A 17636-nucleotide genomic window follows, 5' to 3' on the forward strand; every position below is an offset into this window, starting at 1 on the left:
GCTCCTCTGCCCAGTTTGAAACTTTCGCATCGCCTCCTTTCGCTCCTTAAGATCTCACCTAAAGAATCTGATTTTTAACTCATAACAATGGCCCCTGCCCCCTGAGGAGACTTTGATGTAGATTCTAAAAAAGACATTAGTCCCAGTCATAGGACTTGGGGCTGTCCATGGCAAAGAACAGGGAGAAAAGGCTGTAATTCTCCCTCGCAGCTCTGACCACTGATTCATAGTCACACTGGCATAGACAATACTGACATAGACAATATTTTTAGAAGTTGGTTGGGTTTTTTTTCCATAGAAGATAATGAGGTTATGGCGCCCCATGGACACCCACAGTCTCCTGGGCAGGGATGAAAGCAGTTTTAGAAGGAAAGGGTTTCTACCTTGGAGGAAGAAAGCCTCCATGGAGTTAAGGACAGTCATGAGGTCCACTCCCAGCACTGGGGCTGCTCAACAGCTGCTCTTTTCATGCTGGCTCTTCTCCTCCCTCAAGAAGCAGAACAAGCCTTGGGAATCCTCCCACTGATGGCACAAAGGGGATGTATATTTATTTATTTTAGCTCACCCACTCTCCTTTCCTCTGTTCTCCATCCTCCTTGGGCACAGATCTGGGCACACAGGGGCCTCCAGGAGCCAACAGTGCTGTTGTTCCCTCCCAAGGACAGGTTTGCTCCCTCCCATGTGGGACCCACCCTGTCACCAGCACAGAGCTCTTTCCCAAAGATTTCCCACCGTGTTACTCATGGTCAGGCTTAGCAGGTTCAGCTGAAGAGATCCGAAAAGGAAATCTGAAAAGGATCTTGCTTGAAGTGGCAGGGCTGCCAGTTGGCTTTGGCTGCTGGAGAGCTGATCAGCATAAACACGTCATACTTCGCTACTTTAAATCAAATATTCCCTGTTACTCAGTCAGTTTCCCACCACGTGTTTCTCTCTTTCGCATTATAGAGTCAGTATTGTACCTTTGAGGGTGTCCCCACTTCCTTTTTAGACCTCTCTTGAAGCTCAGTGTGCTGCAGTCACTGCTCATGAAACAAACTATACCCACACCAAAAGGTCAAATGCGACAAGCCTGGTGCTCAAATGCTGAATGTTGTTTGTTTGGACTGATCAGAATAGTTCTGAAGTGACTTACACCAAATTCTTCCTGCGCTCAAAACCATGTTTCTCCATAAGCCATGTTTACAAATGCCAAAAATATTTTGAACCAGGAGTTATGAAAGCCTGAAAGCACTTACTTATAGAGAGCTGTTTCAACACTGCAAATACTTGTATGTAGTTGAGCCAGGTCCTGTTGCTCATGAGAACAGCCTTTACCAATCTGTCAACACTGACCTAACTTGTCCAAGAGAGAGCTCAGAAAATCAATGTGACGTGGAGAGACCTTCAAAGTGCCACTGTACAAATATAAAGCTGGTGCAGGGCTGCAGGATGGTGAAATCTGGCAGGTACAGAGAAATTTGTAAGCATCTCCAAAGATTATATTTTTTGTGAGTCATTTAATACTATAGAGACTCCCCATCTTTTGAAATTAGTAATTCTTCTGAAAAAGTAAAACCCTTCATGTTTTTCTTAATATATTAAATTGAATTGTAACTTAAATATGTCTTGTTCCATAAAATATTTTTAGAGGAATACAAGAGTTCAGACATTTTGTTGAACCATTTTTCACTGGCTTTACCAATGCCAGAACAACAGGGGGGTCTTCAGCAAGATCAAGTATCAGTCTACCATCCTGCCCAAACTTGGGAGACTTTTTCATAGTTTGCATTATATTATTGTTTCTTTTCCCTAAATTGGACTTTCACTCATCCTTTCCATTAGTTCAGCTAAGGGACTGCAGTTTAGGGCAGAGAGTATTTTATTTTACTTGTCTTAGAATTCCCTGGAATCAGTTTAGCATGGTAAAAGTGTGATTAATAAGTAAATAACAGTACTGGCACAACCAAGGGCTCTGTTCAGAAATGGCCTCATAGCTCCTGCTTTGATTCTGCTGAGGGGGGTTTCTATTTTAATAGCAATATTTAGCAGATTTCATGGCCATGCCCTGATTTCTGTCCTACAGAGCACAGATAAATATTTCAAATTATCACCTCCAAGTGTTTTCAAAGCAGCACAGAGCGATTACCTGAAAAATAAATGGAATCTCTCAATGACTTCAGGGACTCAGCCAAACCACAGAAAAATCAGGCTCGTAACATTCCACATGCAAATTCCTTCATGCTGTCTTGAAACCAGAATTAAAAGATAGGTGTGGGATTATCTTAAAAACATTCAACCTCTCTTTTCCTTGAAAGCTGGAAGCCGTGAGCACAAGGACAACAAACAATGGGCCATATTTCCACTAAGGACTTTCCCTGGTGCATGACTGTTCCCAGAAAACCCTAAAACAAAGCCCAAGACACAATCCTAGAGGCCTCTGCAGTAACCAGCAGAAACCAAGTCAAAGTAACACTTCCTCTACCAGCTACTCCAAATGAGTTCTTTTCCTCAAAAAGCATTAACTTGGGCTAATCCCATCCCTCCCCGAAAGCCTGAGTGTATCCCCAAAGGTGAGGATTTCAGGCTGTTCACTTTCACAGCATCCCTATAAAGTAGGGTCTGGTAGATCTTTCCTCTCCCTTTTCCCTCCCTGCAGTTCCCTCCTTCCATTATAAGAGAGCTGCTGCACAGTTTAATTTAAGGGAAACTTTCTGACTCCAGCAGAGCCAGCCAAGCTCTGTCCTGCCACCACCTTCCCATCACTACCAGGAGCAAAGCTACAAGAGAGTCCTGCAGGGATAAGAGCAAGGTTTTACCTAAATGCAGCCCTACCTCTCATTCCCCACACCCAGCAAATGCTGAATTGGTTTTAAAATAAATTTCCTTAACAACCAAGTACTACTATTTAACAGGACCCGTGAGCACTTCTATAGCTTTTTACAAATCACTGCATAAGTATTAATTAGACTTAATGACTCATATTACCTAATGAGATAATGAAAAACCCTGCAGCTCACAATATCTACTTCTATTTTCAGCAAGAGATGAAATGGATCTTGTAAAAGGATATATTCTCTTCTAATTCCCTTCCTGCATATCCCTGTAATAACGTTGGAAAGGAATTCAAGTGTGCAAGTCGTGGCATTTTTTTCCTTCTCAGTTTGCAAAGGCTAATACAGTCTTTGCCACAAAACAAAAATACAGAAGTTTAGTGATATTATTTGTTCCTTATGAGGCTTTCTATTGAAGGATGACTGGTGGGGGCTCACGTTTTGCTAAGGAAATGTGGATTTGCTGCCCATTCTTTATGGAGAATAGCAATGTCTTTCTTGCTTTATTTCTGGGTTGCCCCTGCCAAGGTAATACTTAATGGATTAAGTCTTGTGAAATAAATTCTGTAAATAGAACGTGGACTGAGATCATTTCAACTCATTTCCCCTGCGTCCCCTTCCCGTCCTGGAAGCTGTCAAGCACAAGCAGCCTGCAAGCAGCCTGTTCTCCCAGTGTTAGTCTTGAGTCTCACTAGATGCATAAAACAGCTTGTTTTTCACATACTTTCTGTGATGGCATTAAAAAAAATTATAAGGGGGGAAAAAAAAACCCCAAGCCCTTCTCAATTCCACCCGTAGCTATAAACTGGATACAGCTAATCTTGCAAGGGCACCAAACATTGCTCTGCTTGTCCACATTTGAGCACTGGAAACCTATGTTTATGATGGAATTACAGTTGAATCTGAAGGATTTTAAAGAAAGGAACTGAACCAACTGAGGGTTTGTAAACAAACAATATGGTTTTGACGTCAGCCATATCATTTCATGAGCTGGAACTGTTTCTATCATGTGGCCAGTTCCTGCCCCTGAAGAGTATCTAATTTAATTTAGATGTATTCACGATATGGGACAGCATGTCAAGTCCAAGAAACTACAGGGTAACTCTGCAGGAAGGTCTGTGCTGGAAAGATTGCATAAGCTGTACTTTGAAGGAGCAACAGAGACCTTTTGGCTCAAGGAAGAGAGGGGAAAGGAAAGTGATGTCTACTGCAGAAAAAGGAAAAAAGAAAGTGAGGGAAAAGGAAGCGTATGGAGTGGGCACTGTCAAGGGGAAGGACTTTCTCCTTTAGAAATGAATCAGTTTGAGGTATTTTTCTGTATTAATGTAATCCAAAAAACTCTGCATAACTTTTTCCAGAGTAATAAATCCTATCCACAGCTTTCAGGAGTCCTTCCAGCTTTGTTTTTGATCCTCCTTGGGTTCTTCTCTCTGCTCTTTCTGTACTGGCCCTGCAGACAGCCACCACAGAGGATAACTCATCCCAGGACATCTTCTGTTAGGCACCACTCCAGCATCCATGGGATCAGCCAGAAGAGGCCCTCAGGTCCTGGTGACCCCAGGGGTGATGCAGAGCCCCACTCCCTCCCCTGAGCACCTGGGCTGCAAACAAACACCCAGGGGAGGGCTGATGGGAGAACAGCAAGATATCCCTTTGCTGCTGCTGATAGTGACTGAAATATGTCATGTATTGCAGGTAACCAAGGGCAGCAGTGTGGGAAAACTGCTTGTCACACAGGGCATGATTCTGATTGCTAAACCGCCCCCAACCTGGCATCAACTGAATTTAAAGGGATGCCCTGTGTGGTTCAAGAATTATTTTTGAGCCTACATGTTTTCCAGCTTGGGCCTTAAGTGATATGAATTTCTCCAGCTATATATTTAAGTTAACATCATAACAACAATAAGATGTTGTCCTATTTATTTATTTAAATATTTTTACTAGACAGCGTTTTCTACTACAGTAGTTCTAGTTCCCCGGGTTCCCAGAAAACCCAGTTCCTCCCCAAAGTGGTGCAGAGCTCTGTGCTGGGTACTCAGCTCTGGCTGTACACACACTCCCCACCAGCACCTTCCCAACACAGCTACCCTGATTCCTACACATTTGGAAAGAAAAGGAGATGGTTCCCCTTGCGGTTATTTCATGCCATGGAATCCTGACTGCTTGTTGAAAACCTATTTCCAATAAAAATGTAGAAGTTTTTTCCAAGGAAAGCTAATGCTTTCTACCAGAAGAACATTTCTCAAAAACTAAACTCTAGTTTTAGCCAAAAACACCATGCCAGCCTTAGGTGCAGGATTGAGACCAATACTACAAGACAATCACAGAAGTTATAACCAGCTGAGCTTGGTTATTTACAGTGGAAGGCAAGCTGCAATTCCTTCCTTTGATCTATTTGTTGGCTTCGGGATTACATTTCCCAACCATGCTTTTTAATCACTGTAAACATCAGAGGTGAAGAATTTGGTGGAGAGAAAATTGGCTGCTTCTTTTTGGTTTTGATCAGACGGGGCTTTGATGCCTTCTCTTTCCCAGCTCCAGTGCCTGGGCTTTATATGTGACACCACCACGTGGCCTCAGGCTCTGGGATGTGCACATGGAGTGTATTTCCTTGCCCACATCTCCATCCCCTGAGGGGATACAGCCCCAGGGGTGATGCCAGAGAAGAGGGGCAGGGTGCCACACACCCCACAGTGAACACCGACCATGGCCATGTTGTCACTCAGTCTCTCAGGGTGAAAACTCACCCTTTGCTTTTGCAAGACCCCTCACCCATGAATTTCTCTCTGCAGTGCTGGAAAACCTCTGGAGTAAAGGAACCCAAGAATGGCTGGTGGGAATCCATGAAAGATGTGCCAGCACTGTGCAGCAGAGCAGGGAGGTCCAAGCTACCTTTGAATGAACAATGGGGGTACAGCAGGAGGCTTTCTGCCACAGGATGGAGCTCAGTGCAGGCTGCAAAGCATTTCTAGGAAGCTCCACAAATACTCAAAGCATCTGAATCCTGCTGCCAGTTGTGCCTCCAGGCAGATAAACTGCAAAGTGACTGAAAAAAAAATCGTGTAGGTGAAGGTCTTGATCATGTCTGAAAAAGTACAATACCCAAGAGAGTGGGGGGGAGGGAGAAAAGAGCCAGCTTTTGTAAAAAGTGAGCATGTGAACTCAGTGGCTTCGATTTTGTCCTACTTACTCTGTTCACCAGCTCTACAAAGTGTTTCTCACACAGAAGTGTATTTTTAACAACACTGAAAAGAATGTGCCAGAAGCTCAAGCTACTTTTACCCTAGGTAAATGTAAGAGGTTAAATGGCAAAAGAAGAATTTTTATTTTTTTTTTAACCAAGAATGGTCAAATTAGTATTAATGGGGCTGATCTTTCTGACTGTGTGTCATGGTTTTAAAGCACTAGCTAAAAAATAACTAGAAAAATTTACTCAATTCATTGAGTAAAATTTACTCAAAATCTCACTGAATAAAAATATTTAACAAGAGAAATCCTCAGCGTTCTCTTCTACCTGAGCATCATACACAACCAGAAACTGCTTTACCAAAGGAGTTAAAAATTTTCTGCAATAATGCAGCAGATCACTCTATGCAACAAACACAGCCACATTCTGTGGCAGTTTCCCCACAAGGTTCAATCTATGGGGTAAAAAAAGTCTTGATTTATTATATATAGCATTTGGACAGTTGTGAATGAAAATTTGCCAAAGATCAGAATAATCAACTCTTTCACTCAGGCAGGTTTTTTTTCATGCAAGAAAAAAGCACAGAATGGGTCTTAGCAAAAGAAATAAAAATTCCACACTTTTAACCAACAGAACCTTTTGCGTCATTCAGAAATATTTACAGACATCCAGAATCTTTTATCATCAAAAAGATGCTCTGGCCTTTCAAATTACACCTTTTTCTTATATTTTTGGTTACTGATGGCCTTTAAACTGCTGGATATCTCTAACTTGTGGCATCTCTTCATGTCGAGTCAAATGCAGGAACTTTTAAAGCTATTCCTTGCTACTTTTTTCTCTTCCCTTGAAACATCTCTCTTTTGCTAAGCTGTCATCTGTGAGTTTTTAAAGACAGCAGAACCCCATCTACAGCAGCATCCATCACATGAGTCATGGTAACTATGCCTCAAACATCAGTTTTTATCGATTGACTGGGCCTCTGGTGCCAATATGGAAATCTTCCAACATGGGAAGGGCCGGTTGTTTTAATACAATTAAATACAGCCAGGAAGAGGGCTGCAAATGGAAACATGCATTAGCCATTCATAGTATACAAGCCTCTCTCAGAGCCCAGTAAAGTGCAGCATCCCTGCTTCCCTTGCTTATTTAATTAGCACACAATGAAGGCCACTGAATTTCCCTGCAAAAGGTGTTGCGTACTTTGGACAAAAAAGAAAGCAGAAAAGAAGTTGCTTTTAAGTCCAGTCCAAAAAAATAGCTCCTTGGCTGAATGGCACTTCTAATAAAGATGTTTCCAGTGTTTGTTTATTTATCAAAAAGCAGTGTTTCTCTCGGGTGTTTTGATTTTTATTTCTGTGCACAAGAAGGAGGGGGAAAAAAGGGCTTTACTAAGCGAGTCTTTCAGTGAGACACCAGATGATGGATAGTCAAACACAGAGTCTCCTGTAAACACAGAGGTAACCAAAAGGTATGAACTGACTCATAATTGTGTCAACACAGGTCGCAGACCCTTGGTTTATTTCAGCCTTCCTGTTTTTCACAGATTTCTTTTCACACTACGCTATTTTTTTTTTAAGACACAGACTCTTTTCAGTACATCTTAGCGGGGTGCAAAAGCACACACGTTTTTACACCAAAATGTGGGCATCTACACACGCATGTAGGCCGTGCTGCCACAATTACAACAGCAGCATTTTCCATCTGTTGCTTATGGCTGCATTAAACTAAGCTCTGCAGTCCATGACTGCTCTAAATCAAAAAGTCCATCCCATTCCTGCCTCCAGCCTTTCCCCAGAGGCTCTTGGGAAGAACCAGAAGAGAGGAATACAACAAAACCTCAACAGCCCAGTGCTCCAGTTCATCCAACCCTCTAAAGCTCGCTGTGATTTTTTTTTAAGCTAAGTGGCAAGACTCTGTTTGATGGAAAATGCTGGGAGGAGGACAGGCAGCAACGAGGTCTGTGATGAGCAGAAGCTGCCTGTGTTTGTAATGATCTCTAAAGAAATGGAATTAGCAGCCTTTGCCTTGTATAAAGTTTAGAACCATGGTTTGGGTTGGAAGGTTGGAAAGATCATTCAGTTCCAATCCCCCCAAAAGACCTTCCACTAAAAGCTCCATCCAACCTAGACTTGGAGGAAAAAGCCTTTCTGGGTCTCTATTTCATTATTAGCACTGACTAGAAGGGTAAGAAATTGTTAGGGCAGGGGCTGATGTGCAGACACCCCAAGACACTGAATCCCCTAAAAGTCCCAGAGCAGCTGAAGGGACAGGAAAGATTTCAGTACATTCCCTGTACCTGTGCAGACACTGCTCTGAAATCCCGAGATCCTTTTAAAGATCTTGAAGAAAATAAAAAATTAAGAAGGGTTAAGGCCAGGGAAATAGTTCTTCCTCGGCAGAGGCAGGAAAAGAAGCCATTTAAGGCCAGACTGCAGTGCCCAGTACTTGTTCCTGTCCTCAGGGAACACAGAGCCCAGTGCAAGGGATCTGCAATGGATCCATCCTGAGCACACACACAGAAAGGACTTAACACTATAGACCCACCCACCCAAGGTGTGTCCTGTATCAGCAAGAATGTCGGACAACTGTTTGTCTGGGATGTTCCTACTTCAGAGATTTACTGAAAATGGTAGAGCCAGCAAGGACAGATAACATCATTCAGGCTGAGCAGTGCCTCATTCCTTGTATAATCACATCCAGCTCAGTGGGAAAGCAACTCAACAAAAATCAGTCACAGAACCAGGATTTGGACCTTATTTCCCACTGTGGAAAAGGCAGTTGCTGAAATTCCCAGTTAACAGGTAATCATTGAAGTGACTGAAACCAAATCCACCCTGAGATCCCACAACAGCCTGGTTACATCACCAAATAATTCACAAAAAAATGCAAAACAAATTACATTAGGGTGAAGCTGACACACAGAAAAAGAGCCAGAAATGGCATTTCAGAAACAGAAATAATTGGCAGACTTAATTTTTTAAAGATAACTCATTTTAGGATAGTACACTTTTTGTAAAGAGCAAGCATTTTATCTGGAGCCATTTTCCCCCTTGGAAACCAAGGCTGACAGAACAATGGGGAGAATTCCCTTTGCAAATTACAATATATTAAGTCAGATTTGCTTCCAGTAGGTCCTGTACCTTCAGAAATTGGTCAGGCTTTGTATGTTTGTCAGCTGGGGAAAACCTGCACTCTATTCTCCTGCCTTCCCTCTTTTCTTTACCTTCTTTTAGCTCTACAACAGGAGGTGAAGGAAGAAAATTTATACTGGAGACCATGAAAAGAATTTTCAAAACATTCCACATATTTTATCTGCATAAATATGCTGTGGATTGCTAATGTAAATAGTGCCAGGGCACTGTCACTCAGACCCCAGGAGTTCACCCAAGTTAGACAAATTATGCTGCCCGTTATCTCCGTTGTTACAGATTCTTGCCTTTCATTCATTCCTTGCCAGTGGCTGGATTTTATGTGTAGGGGAGAAAAGGAGCCTCAGATGCTGAAGTTAACCTCTTGTGGTGAGACCAGTAATCCTGGGCTTTTCAGGGGAGAATGCAGAAGGAGATAGCTACTAGCCTTGTCTGCCAAGGCAGCACTCAAAAGAATGCTGAAATTTGGCAGGTATGAGCAGGAGAAATGCAGTGCTGTGAAAATGGACACTGCAAGCTCCCTGCCAAATCTGCAGCATTTGGCCCACATGAATAAAACAAATTAAGAGAAGTTTTTTACATGTCCTGTAAAAAACCTCCACCAAGCTGTGCTGTGGCTGACTTGGGGAAGGTGCTGCTGAGCAAACCTGTCTGGCAGGAGCAGTGGCTGCTGCTTCAAACATCATATCCACACTATAACTAACACTAACCTTCAACTACAGTCAGCAAGTCTCATTTCCTCCCAGATAAGGAGATACTTATTAGAAGGGAATTGCAGGATGTGATGAGGGGATTCCTTTCTGAATGTGTTTTTACAGCCACACTGGTAGGGACAGAGTGAAAGCCCCTGTCCCACATGCCAGGTACGGTCCAGCTGTGAAACCCTTTTCGGTCCTGGAACCTGTGCATGGAAAACAAAGGGCCAGGATGCTGCCAGCCCCAAGCCCTGTCCTGCAAGTTCATCATTCCAGTCTCTCCTGCATGGTCCACAACCCCTTTTAGGAACAGAAAACACCGAGTTTGCATGGCAGCACCATGGGGAGGAATGTGCATGGCATGCCCACCTGTGAACTGATTCCCTGTAGTGATGAGTACCTTTAATGCCATTCTAACCAGCCAGTTCTGATAGACTGTTTTATTTATGCATTACTTCCAAAGAAGGGGAAAGCTCTTACCTATTGTTCTTCGCAGATCTTCACACTGGCTAATGTGAGGGAATTTCAGGATTTCCTTCCACTTTTTGCTTTTGCCTTTGCGTTTCCCTCCACCTCCTGCAGAGAGAGAAATATCAGGATTAGTTTGCTTTGAGGGCATAGTTCCACCTAAAGTTTACCTGCCCAGTCACAGTTCTGATGGACACCATTAATAATTAAAGCTGGGACGTTGTGGGTGCAAGCAGATCCCTGGAAGTGTTCAAGGAAAGGTTGAATGGGCTGAGCAATGTGGTCTAGCAAAAGATATCCCTGCCCATGGCAGGAGCTGCAACTAGGTGACCTTTAAGGTCCCTTCTAAGCCAAACCATTCTATGATTTTATGATACAGATCAAATCACAACTCTTTTGAACTTAAAACAGACCAAGGAGGTGGCATCTGGCAGAAGATCAGCTCACCAAACATTGGAGTCCAGGCTTGTTGCCCACCAGGTCAGTTGAGATGACAGTGCTACCTCCAGCATCACCTCTTCCCCAACCAAAAACCACTTCACACAAGTCAAACAATCTTGTAAAATTACAGTTCATACCCTTTCAGCACAGATATCCTCCTTCTGCTTTTGGGCCTGATCCTATCCCAAAAAAGAGTAAACTGGAGATCAAAATTCCATTCCCACCATCCCCTCCCACCCTCACGTTGCACATCCTGCCAACACAGCACTACTGCTGCTGTTACACACTCTGGTCACTGCTGCTTCCTCAGGAGAACTGCAGGAGAAAATTAACAGCTTCATGAGTCAAAAATCACTGATTGGTTCCTCCTTGTGTTCTGCTTGGAGAGGCTGTGCTCCAGTGGAGGAGGAGTATCCCTCTGGACATGGAAGCCCACTTGTAGACAGGGATTCTCCGAGTCACTCTGTTTACTGCAATTCAGTCCCTGCACACAAAATCTGATTCACTTGAGTCTATTTTACATGCACTGGCATGCTGAATGACTAATTCAGAGCTCAGTTAATTCTGTAGAGGGGTTGGTAGAGTCACAATTGCAGACTGAGTGTGTGTTGGGTCCTGCATGACATTGCAGGCTAAATTAAGAGAGCACTGACTCAAAAGGTAGCAGACTACAGAGAGAAAACAGAGAGCCTCAGGAAAAAATTACAAGTGTTGCTCTCTGTGAGGCATTTCTGATCACACAATGTCACCTTTGGGACAGGAGAGCTTCTTTTGCCTCTTACCTTTTATTCCTTTCCTTTGATGGTCAGTGGTTTTGCCAGCATAAAGTCTGCTTTGAATTATTTTCAACTTCTTATTGACAGGAACCTTGTATATGAACCATGTATAGACAGGTATTTCTACAATATGCAACACAGAGCTGAGATATCTGCATTGGCCAAACAGGATCCAGCTTGTCTGGACTTTCAGGAGCACAGCCCTGCTATCCTTTCCAGGAATTGGACTGCAGCAAAGCACAGAGAGCTGTGACTGCCTCCCCACCACACAGTGTTATGGGTCTGTAATGAAATCTGCTTCCACTTCTCCTCTTCAGAGCATCCCAACTACTGCTGCTGAAGCCATTTCCTTTCCCATCCCTCTGCCCACAGCATCAGAGAGCTTGTCTTGCTCTCTTGGTCTTGCATGCTGAGGGCCTTAGGTGAACTACAAAGTGCTGTTAAGCATTTTGTGGGCTGGGGTGGGCACTCTGACCATCTGTTCACCAACTTCTGGAGCACATCTGCTCACAGATCACTCTCCTCTGCTGCCAGTGGCCATAAGGGTTGGGTTCAGCAACCCTAGGGGTCTTCATTGGTTTCCATGTCCCCAGAAGCTCCCTCCTGCAATCCTGCACAGCAGTTCCTGCATGCCAGGCTGCCACCTCCACTTGCTCCTATTTTCCTTCTCTTCCAGGGGCATTTTCCTTTGTGCTTCTGCTCTTATGCCTCATCACACTGTACTTACACTTCTCTTTCTGCACCCTCCCTTCACATACTGCCCTGGGAAATGATCCTTCCACCAGGAGTTCCCTCTTCCTTCTCTCTTCCAATCGTTCTCTATGGCTGCATTTTCTTCTCTGAACCATTCTTCCATGAACTTTTCTTCTCTTTGTGTTTTTCCTCACACTCATTCATCTCAGAATCACAGAATCCTACAACATACTGAGTTGGAAAGGACCCATGAAGATCATCGAGTCCAACTCCTGGCCCTGCACAGAACACCCCAAGAAACACACCTGTGCCTGTGAGTGCTGTCCAAATGTTTTCTGCACTCAGACAGGTTTGGTGCTGTGACCCCTTCCCTGGGGAGCCTGTTCCAGTGCTCAGCCACCCTCTGGGTGAAAAACCCTTTCCTGATACCCAGCCTAAACCTCCATGTGCCCCTCATTTCTGGCTGCTGCCACTGCAGCACCTCTGCCCTTCCCGAGGGTCAGACAGAGAGGCTGCTTGGGGCAAGCAGGAGCTCTCTGCTCAAGGGATGTGCAGCTGCCTGAGCAGCAGTGCCTGTTCCCACAGTATTTCCAAACACTTCTGGACACAGGAGGCAGTGGGGGTCAGCCAGATGAAGCCATCCTTTAGGCTGAATCTGCTCAACACTGGTGCATCTTCACCCTCTGTAGGTCTACTCTGTAGGCACAAGCTCTAGAGATTCCAGAGCACACCTGCTTCTCCAGACACCTTTACAGAAGTCCTCCCCAAAAAGCTCCATCTTTAGCAGCGTCAAACACAGAATATTGCAAAATAACCCTCTGCTTTAAATGACTGCTCTGAGATTTGTGCAGAGGTGATATGATTCTGCTAAGCTAGGCCAGAACATCTTTAAAATCCATTCAATGTGAAATATGTATTGATGTATTTACACTGGATGATGTATTTCTGACATTAAATTTCCATCAAAACTAGAGAAGGGTTCTGTGGTCCCCTGTTAAAACCGTGATCGATACAGCCAGCATGTTCTCTTCTCTTTTGTGGCTATCCTCCAAAAATAAGCAGCCTTGCCTGATGAATCATTTGCTCTTAGCTGAGCGTGAAGTAGCGTTACTGCTTTGCTTGTGACGTCTTTATGTTAAAGATTCTGATCAAGTGCTTTAATCGACCTGACCTTTCCGCTCTCAGCTTTTCTTGTGGAGCCAGCAGTGTTTGCTGGCTCCAAACGTTAATTCTGGGGGGGTTTGAAGGACATAATGCAGTGAGACAGCTGAGACACAGTAAATTGTCTAGCAGAGCTAAAAGCTAAAAGGGGAGGTTTCTCTCAATAGGTCACGGTGCAGGTTGCAGAGGGAAGCTTTTCACACATTGCCTTGATTGTTGCCTTTGCACCGTCTGTTCTGCACAGGAGGATGTGCGTTCTTCAAGGCAGCTGCTCAGGGCAGGGCTGACAGACGTTTTGCCATGTTTTAAATGTGAATTCCATCCTGTGGTGTTGGAGGGTCTGACTGATTTAAAATTTTGCTTTGCTGCTGATGACAAAAGGTGAGCTGCCAGCAGCAGCACAAAAGCTCAGCCCCGCTTCCTTGCCTGCACTCAACAGCTCAGCATTTGCAAACTCAGGGTTGAAGCTAATTCTCTAACATGTCAACCAGTTCTGCAGGTAACAAAAACATTTGTTCTACATCTCACCTACTGAAAAATACATGGTGTTTTTCACATCATCTTGTGATGCTGCATGGCAAATCTAGCTCTGATCTCTGCCGGTGAAGACAGAGACACAACCAGAGGCACACTTGTAAAACATTTTCCAGCAGGAGCTGCCCTTAGCCTAAAGTGCCTTCCTTTTTTCCCCTCTGCTATTCAGTAAATACTTACTCTCCTAACACCAAAAGAAGACAGGAAAACACCTGCATATTATTAAGCCAGTGAGATATTAAGTGGCTTGTCCAAAATTAAATGAGAAATCAGAGACAGAGGACAGAGCTGAAGATGAAGCTGAAGAGGCCAAGGCTTTCAGGCTGTTAATTCTTCTAAAGACAGCATCAAACCATGCTCCTGCTCAGATGATAGAAGATTATTCATGACACAAAGTAAAGCATTGTTGGATGAATTTATTCCAGCGCCACGCCTGTAGCATATTCCATCTGTGCCTCGTGCCACCATGCAAGGTGAATTTTAAGGATGGATAATCTGGCTTCCTACTTTTGCTCTGTTCTTGCTCAAGCTGATAAGACAGCAGCACATCCCATGCTGCCAGGCCTGGCTAATCCAAGACAGCCAAATATTTCATCCAACTGTATTAACTGCAATCTAGTTAATCCACAGATCACTGGGGAATGACTACAGCTTCCACCTTCCACTTCACAACAGTACCTGGGCTGCCACCCAAGGCCTTCCCAACAGCAGCAGAGAGCTCTGCAGCCTCAGAATGCAAGGCCTTGATTACACAGTGAAAGCAGTGAAACAAACTCCAAAAATATTAAAAGTCAAAAAAGTCATGGTGAGTGTCCTGTTCCCACTCACAAGATGTTTATGCTGCTTCTCTTCTTCCTCTTGACACCCGTTCTCTACTCTGTCCCACGGAGGTGTCTGAAGCTATGTGTTATACATGGAATTGCTATAACAAAGTCTGGCCAGTATATGTCTGGCCAGTACAGGATGTACTGCAGGCAGCTTCAGAGGAAGATCTTGGAAAGCTGTTTCTGAAGTATTTGAAAAGCATTAACTTTATTCTACATTCTGTTAATTAGATATGGCTAACAAAACATGAAGGTGTGTGGCTTCCAAACAATTTCTTCTCCTTTTTTAGCATCTGTGCTACTTAGAATCAGGCTGTTCTTATGATCCTGGTAAACGCCCTGCACTGCTGAATGCCCTCATGTCTCATGTGGGTGTGAATACCAAAGATTAACTGTGCATTTGTGAAGGAAAAGAATACTAATTTTAATCTTGTTTTCCTAGAGCGCCTTGTCCTAATGAGACAGCATGAATAAAACTTACCAGCCCATCATTTTCCCCTAGGAATTTTTCATGTCTAATACATCCAGCCTCTAAGGCAAACAGTTTCACCCTTATTAGACCTGTTTCATGTGCACGTTCTCCCAGGTTCACTATTCTTCTTTCCTATTAGTTCCACCTACACTCAGCTGTACTAGCAAATAAAACCAGCCTGTTTTTAAGGAATGGAAGATTGCTTGCTCTCTGCCCTTCATCCTGCCTCTCTCCTCTGGGAAAGCAGAAAAATACCCCAGGAACCCTGTTTTATTCCATAAAGAGCTGATACTGCTGATTAACCTGTGCTTAAAACAAGCACTTACAAGAATGTTAGGAACCTCTTTATGAATCCCTCCTGTCAGCCCGAGGAAAATGTGAAGAGTATGAGGGCTGGATTTCCAAAAGCAGGCAGGTGTCCACCAAGCCCTGGGGTGCAGTGCCTCTGGAAATCAATCTCTAGAGGGTCTCTTCTCTCAGATATAACAGAAAGTCTACTGCAAGCCCTCAGAAGAGAATCATGTTACGCAGCTCCTCGTATCGACGCTAATCTGTCCTTATCTCCCGCAGCCTTTTTGGATGAGCCCGGCTCCAAAGAGTCACAGACCACGATAAGGGTTTTGTGCCCATCTCCCCTGCTGCCACAGCACATCTGTTCATAAGGATGCTACAAATACCTAAGCCTGACAACCACTGTGTAAAACACCTCACTGCTTTTTTGGGGGATTGAAGAGCAGACGTGTGTTTCATGTTTAAGCCTCCAGAACCACACTGATGGGAATTTCACAAGCAAAGGCACAAGCAGAGTCAGGCTGGCTTTGCAATCTGGTTACCAGAGGACCAGAGGGCAAAATATTTTGTATACAACTGCCATCCAAAGTACTATTAACCTTGGCTTACAGAATTCAGTGTTGATAAACACTTACTGCAGGAATATCTACCTATGATTCCAAGAAGAGGTCAGGTAATACTGCAAATAGTGATAAGTGGCTGAAACATGAGTTTAACAACACATTTTTCATGTGAATAATAAGGTTAATATATGCTTTAGAAACATCCACTGCCCTGAAGGGACAGAGAAAGCTAAGGGATTAATCTTTGAAGACTGATCCTCAGGGCTTAACTATCATATGTCAAGGCCATTAGGAATATAAAGGAGTCTTTACACAAGCTACCTTCGTGCCTGGTCAGAGCACATTAAAAGGACTTAACTAAACTTAAAAATCAGGCCTTTAATTTCTTCTGTAAGTCTTAAGTAGGCATCCCAGTTTGTGGCATTCTCCACACAACTCTGCCTATGTCCTCCACTGGATATTTTTAATGCATCTTTGAGATTCTTTGAAAAAGTTTTCTTTGGGTTTTGTGGGTCAGTTCACATATACTGGGTTTACATTTCACTGCTATGCTAACAGTAAATTTGTTTGGTCACAAATTTCCCTGGATGCAGTTTAATTTCCCCCAACATAAACACCTATATCATGATGTCTCTCTCTTTTATACATTGTATTTATCTGCATTGTGTTTATCTGCAGCTGACTGATGAGCAAAAACAGATTGTTGACTTTCATTCCACAAACAAAAACAATCCAAAAGATACAAGGTCTATGGAAGGTTTGCAATCTGCTAAAAAACAAACAAACAGTAAATCTTACAAAAATAAAGCCAGCTATAATCTAAAACAGTAAAATTAAGAAGAGCCCAAAATTTCAATTTCCTATTCTTGACCTCAAAATAAACAAGGCTACTGGCACAAACTCAGGCATTTTTGTTGGGTTTAGAACGCACTACCATGTACTGGCTGATTTAACATATTGGGGAACTGTCTGGGGACTAGTGAGAGATTTTCTTCATCAACAGTGCAGATAACAGAAAAAAAAATGTAGCACATCTGTATCAGTGATTACTGTGGGAGACCAAGCTTTTGAACAGAGTTGTTGAGATTCTAGGTTATCATCCTGCTAAAAACATTAAATCTCACAGTGGAACTTTTCTTCAAACTGGACCCGAGACTGTATTTCAAAGTTCTACAAAATTCTGATGCAAAGACATCAAACCATTTCACTGTGGTAACATTTGAGTCATCTCAGTTCTCTAACGTCAAAACATTATCATAGAACATATCAAATAGAGTACTAAGATATCACTGGAACAAAATGGGTATGGTAAATTGACATTCTTTACTTTGTTAAAATGATGTTTCTATATTGTCAACAAGAAGGTAGGAAAAGCAAATCATCTTTTCTTTCAAGCAGACACTTTCCTGCAAACCCTTTAATTTTTGACAAAACTTCATTCTTCGAAAGGAAGATTCTTTTGTCAGAACTGTTCTCAACTGTCACATGCTTTGAAGTACACAAGAATTAAACAAGGAACGTGGCCTCCCCATAGCTGAATGTTTGAGTGACTCTAAATTCCCACATTTCTTA

General features: G+C 43.2%; 1 protein-coding gene across 1 annotated transcript in view; it reads right to left on the reverse strand.

Moving 5' to 3' along the window:
• Nucleotides 1-17636, reverse strand: part of GRK5 (G protein-coupled receptor kinase 5) — a 154802-nt gene that overhangs the window by 82242 nt on the left and 54924 nt on the right. The window contains exon 2 of the mRNA XM_086900632.1: nt 10322-10417. Within this exon, the coding sequence (XP_086756758.1) occupies nt 10322-10417 (96 nt within the window). The remainder of the gene's footprint in view (nt 1-10321; nt 10418-17636) is intronic.

This window comes from Cyanistes caeruleus, chromosome 8 (assembly GCF_971803275.1).
Source record: "Cyanistes caeruleus chromosome 8, bCyaCae1.hap1.1, whole genome shotgun sequence".
In the NCBI taxonomy this organism is placed as follows: domain Eukaryota; kingdom Metazoa; phylum Chordata; class Aves; order Passeriformes; family Paridae; genus Cyanistes; species Cyanistes caeruleus.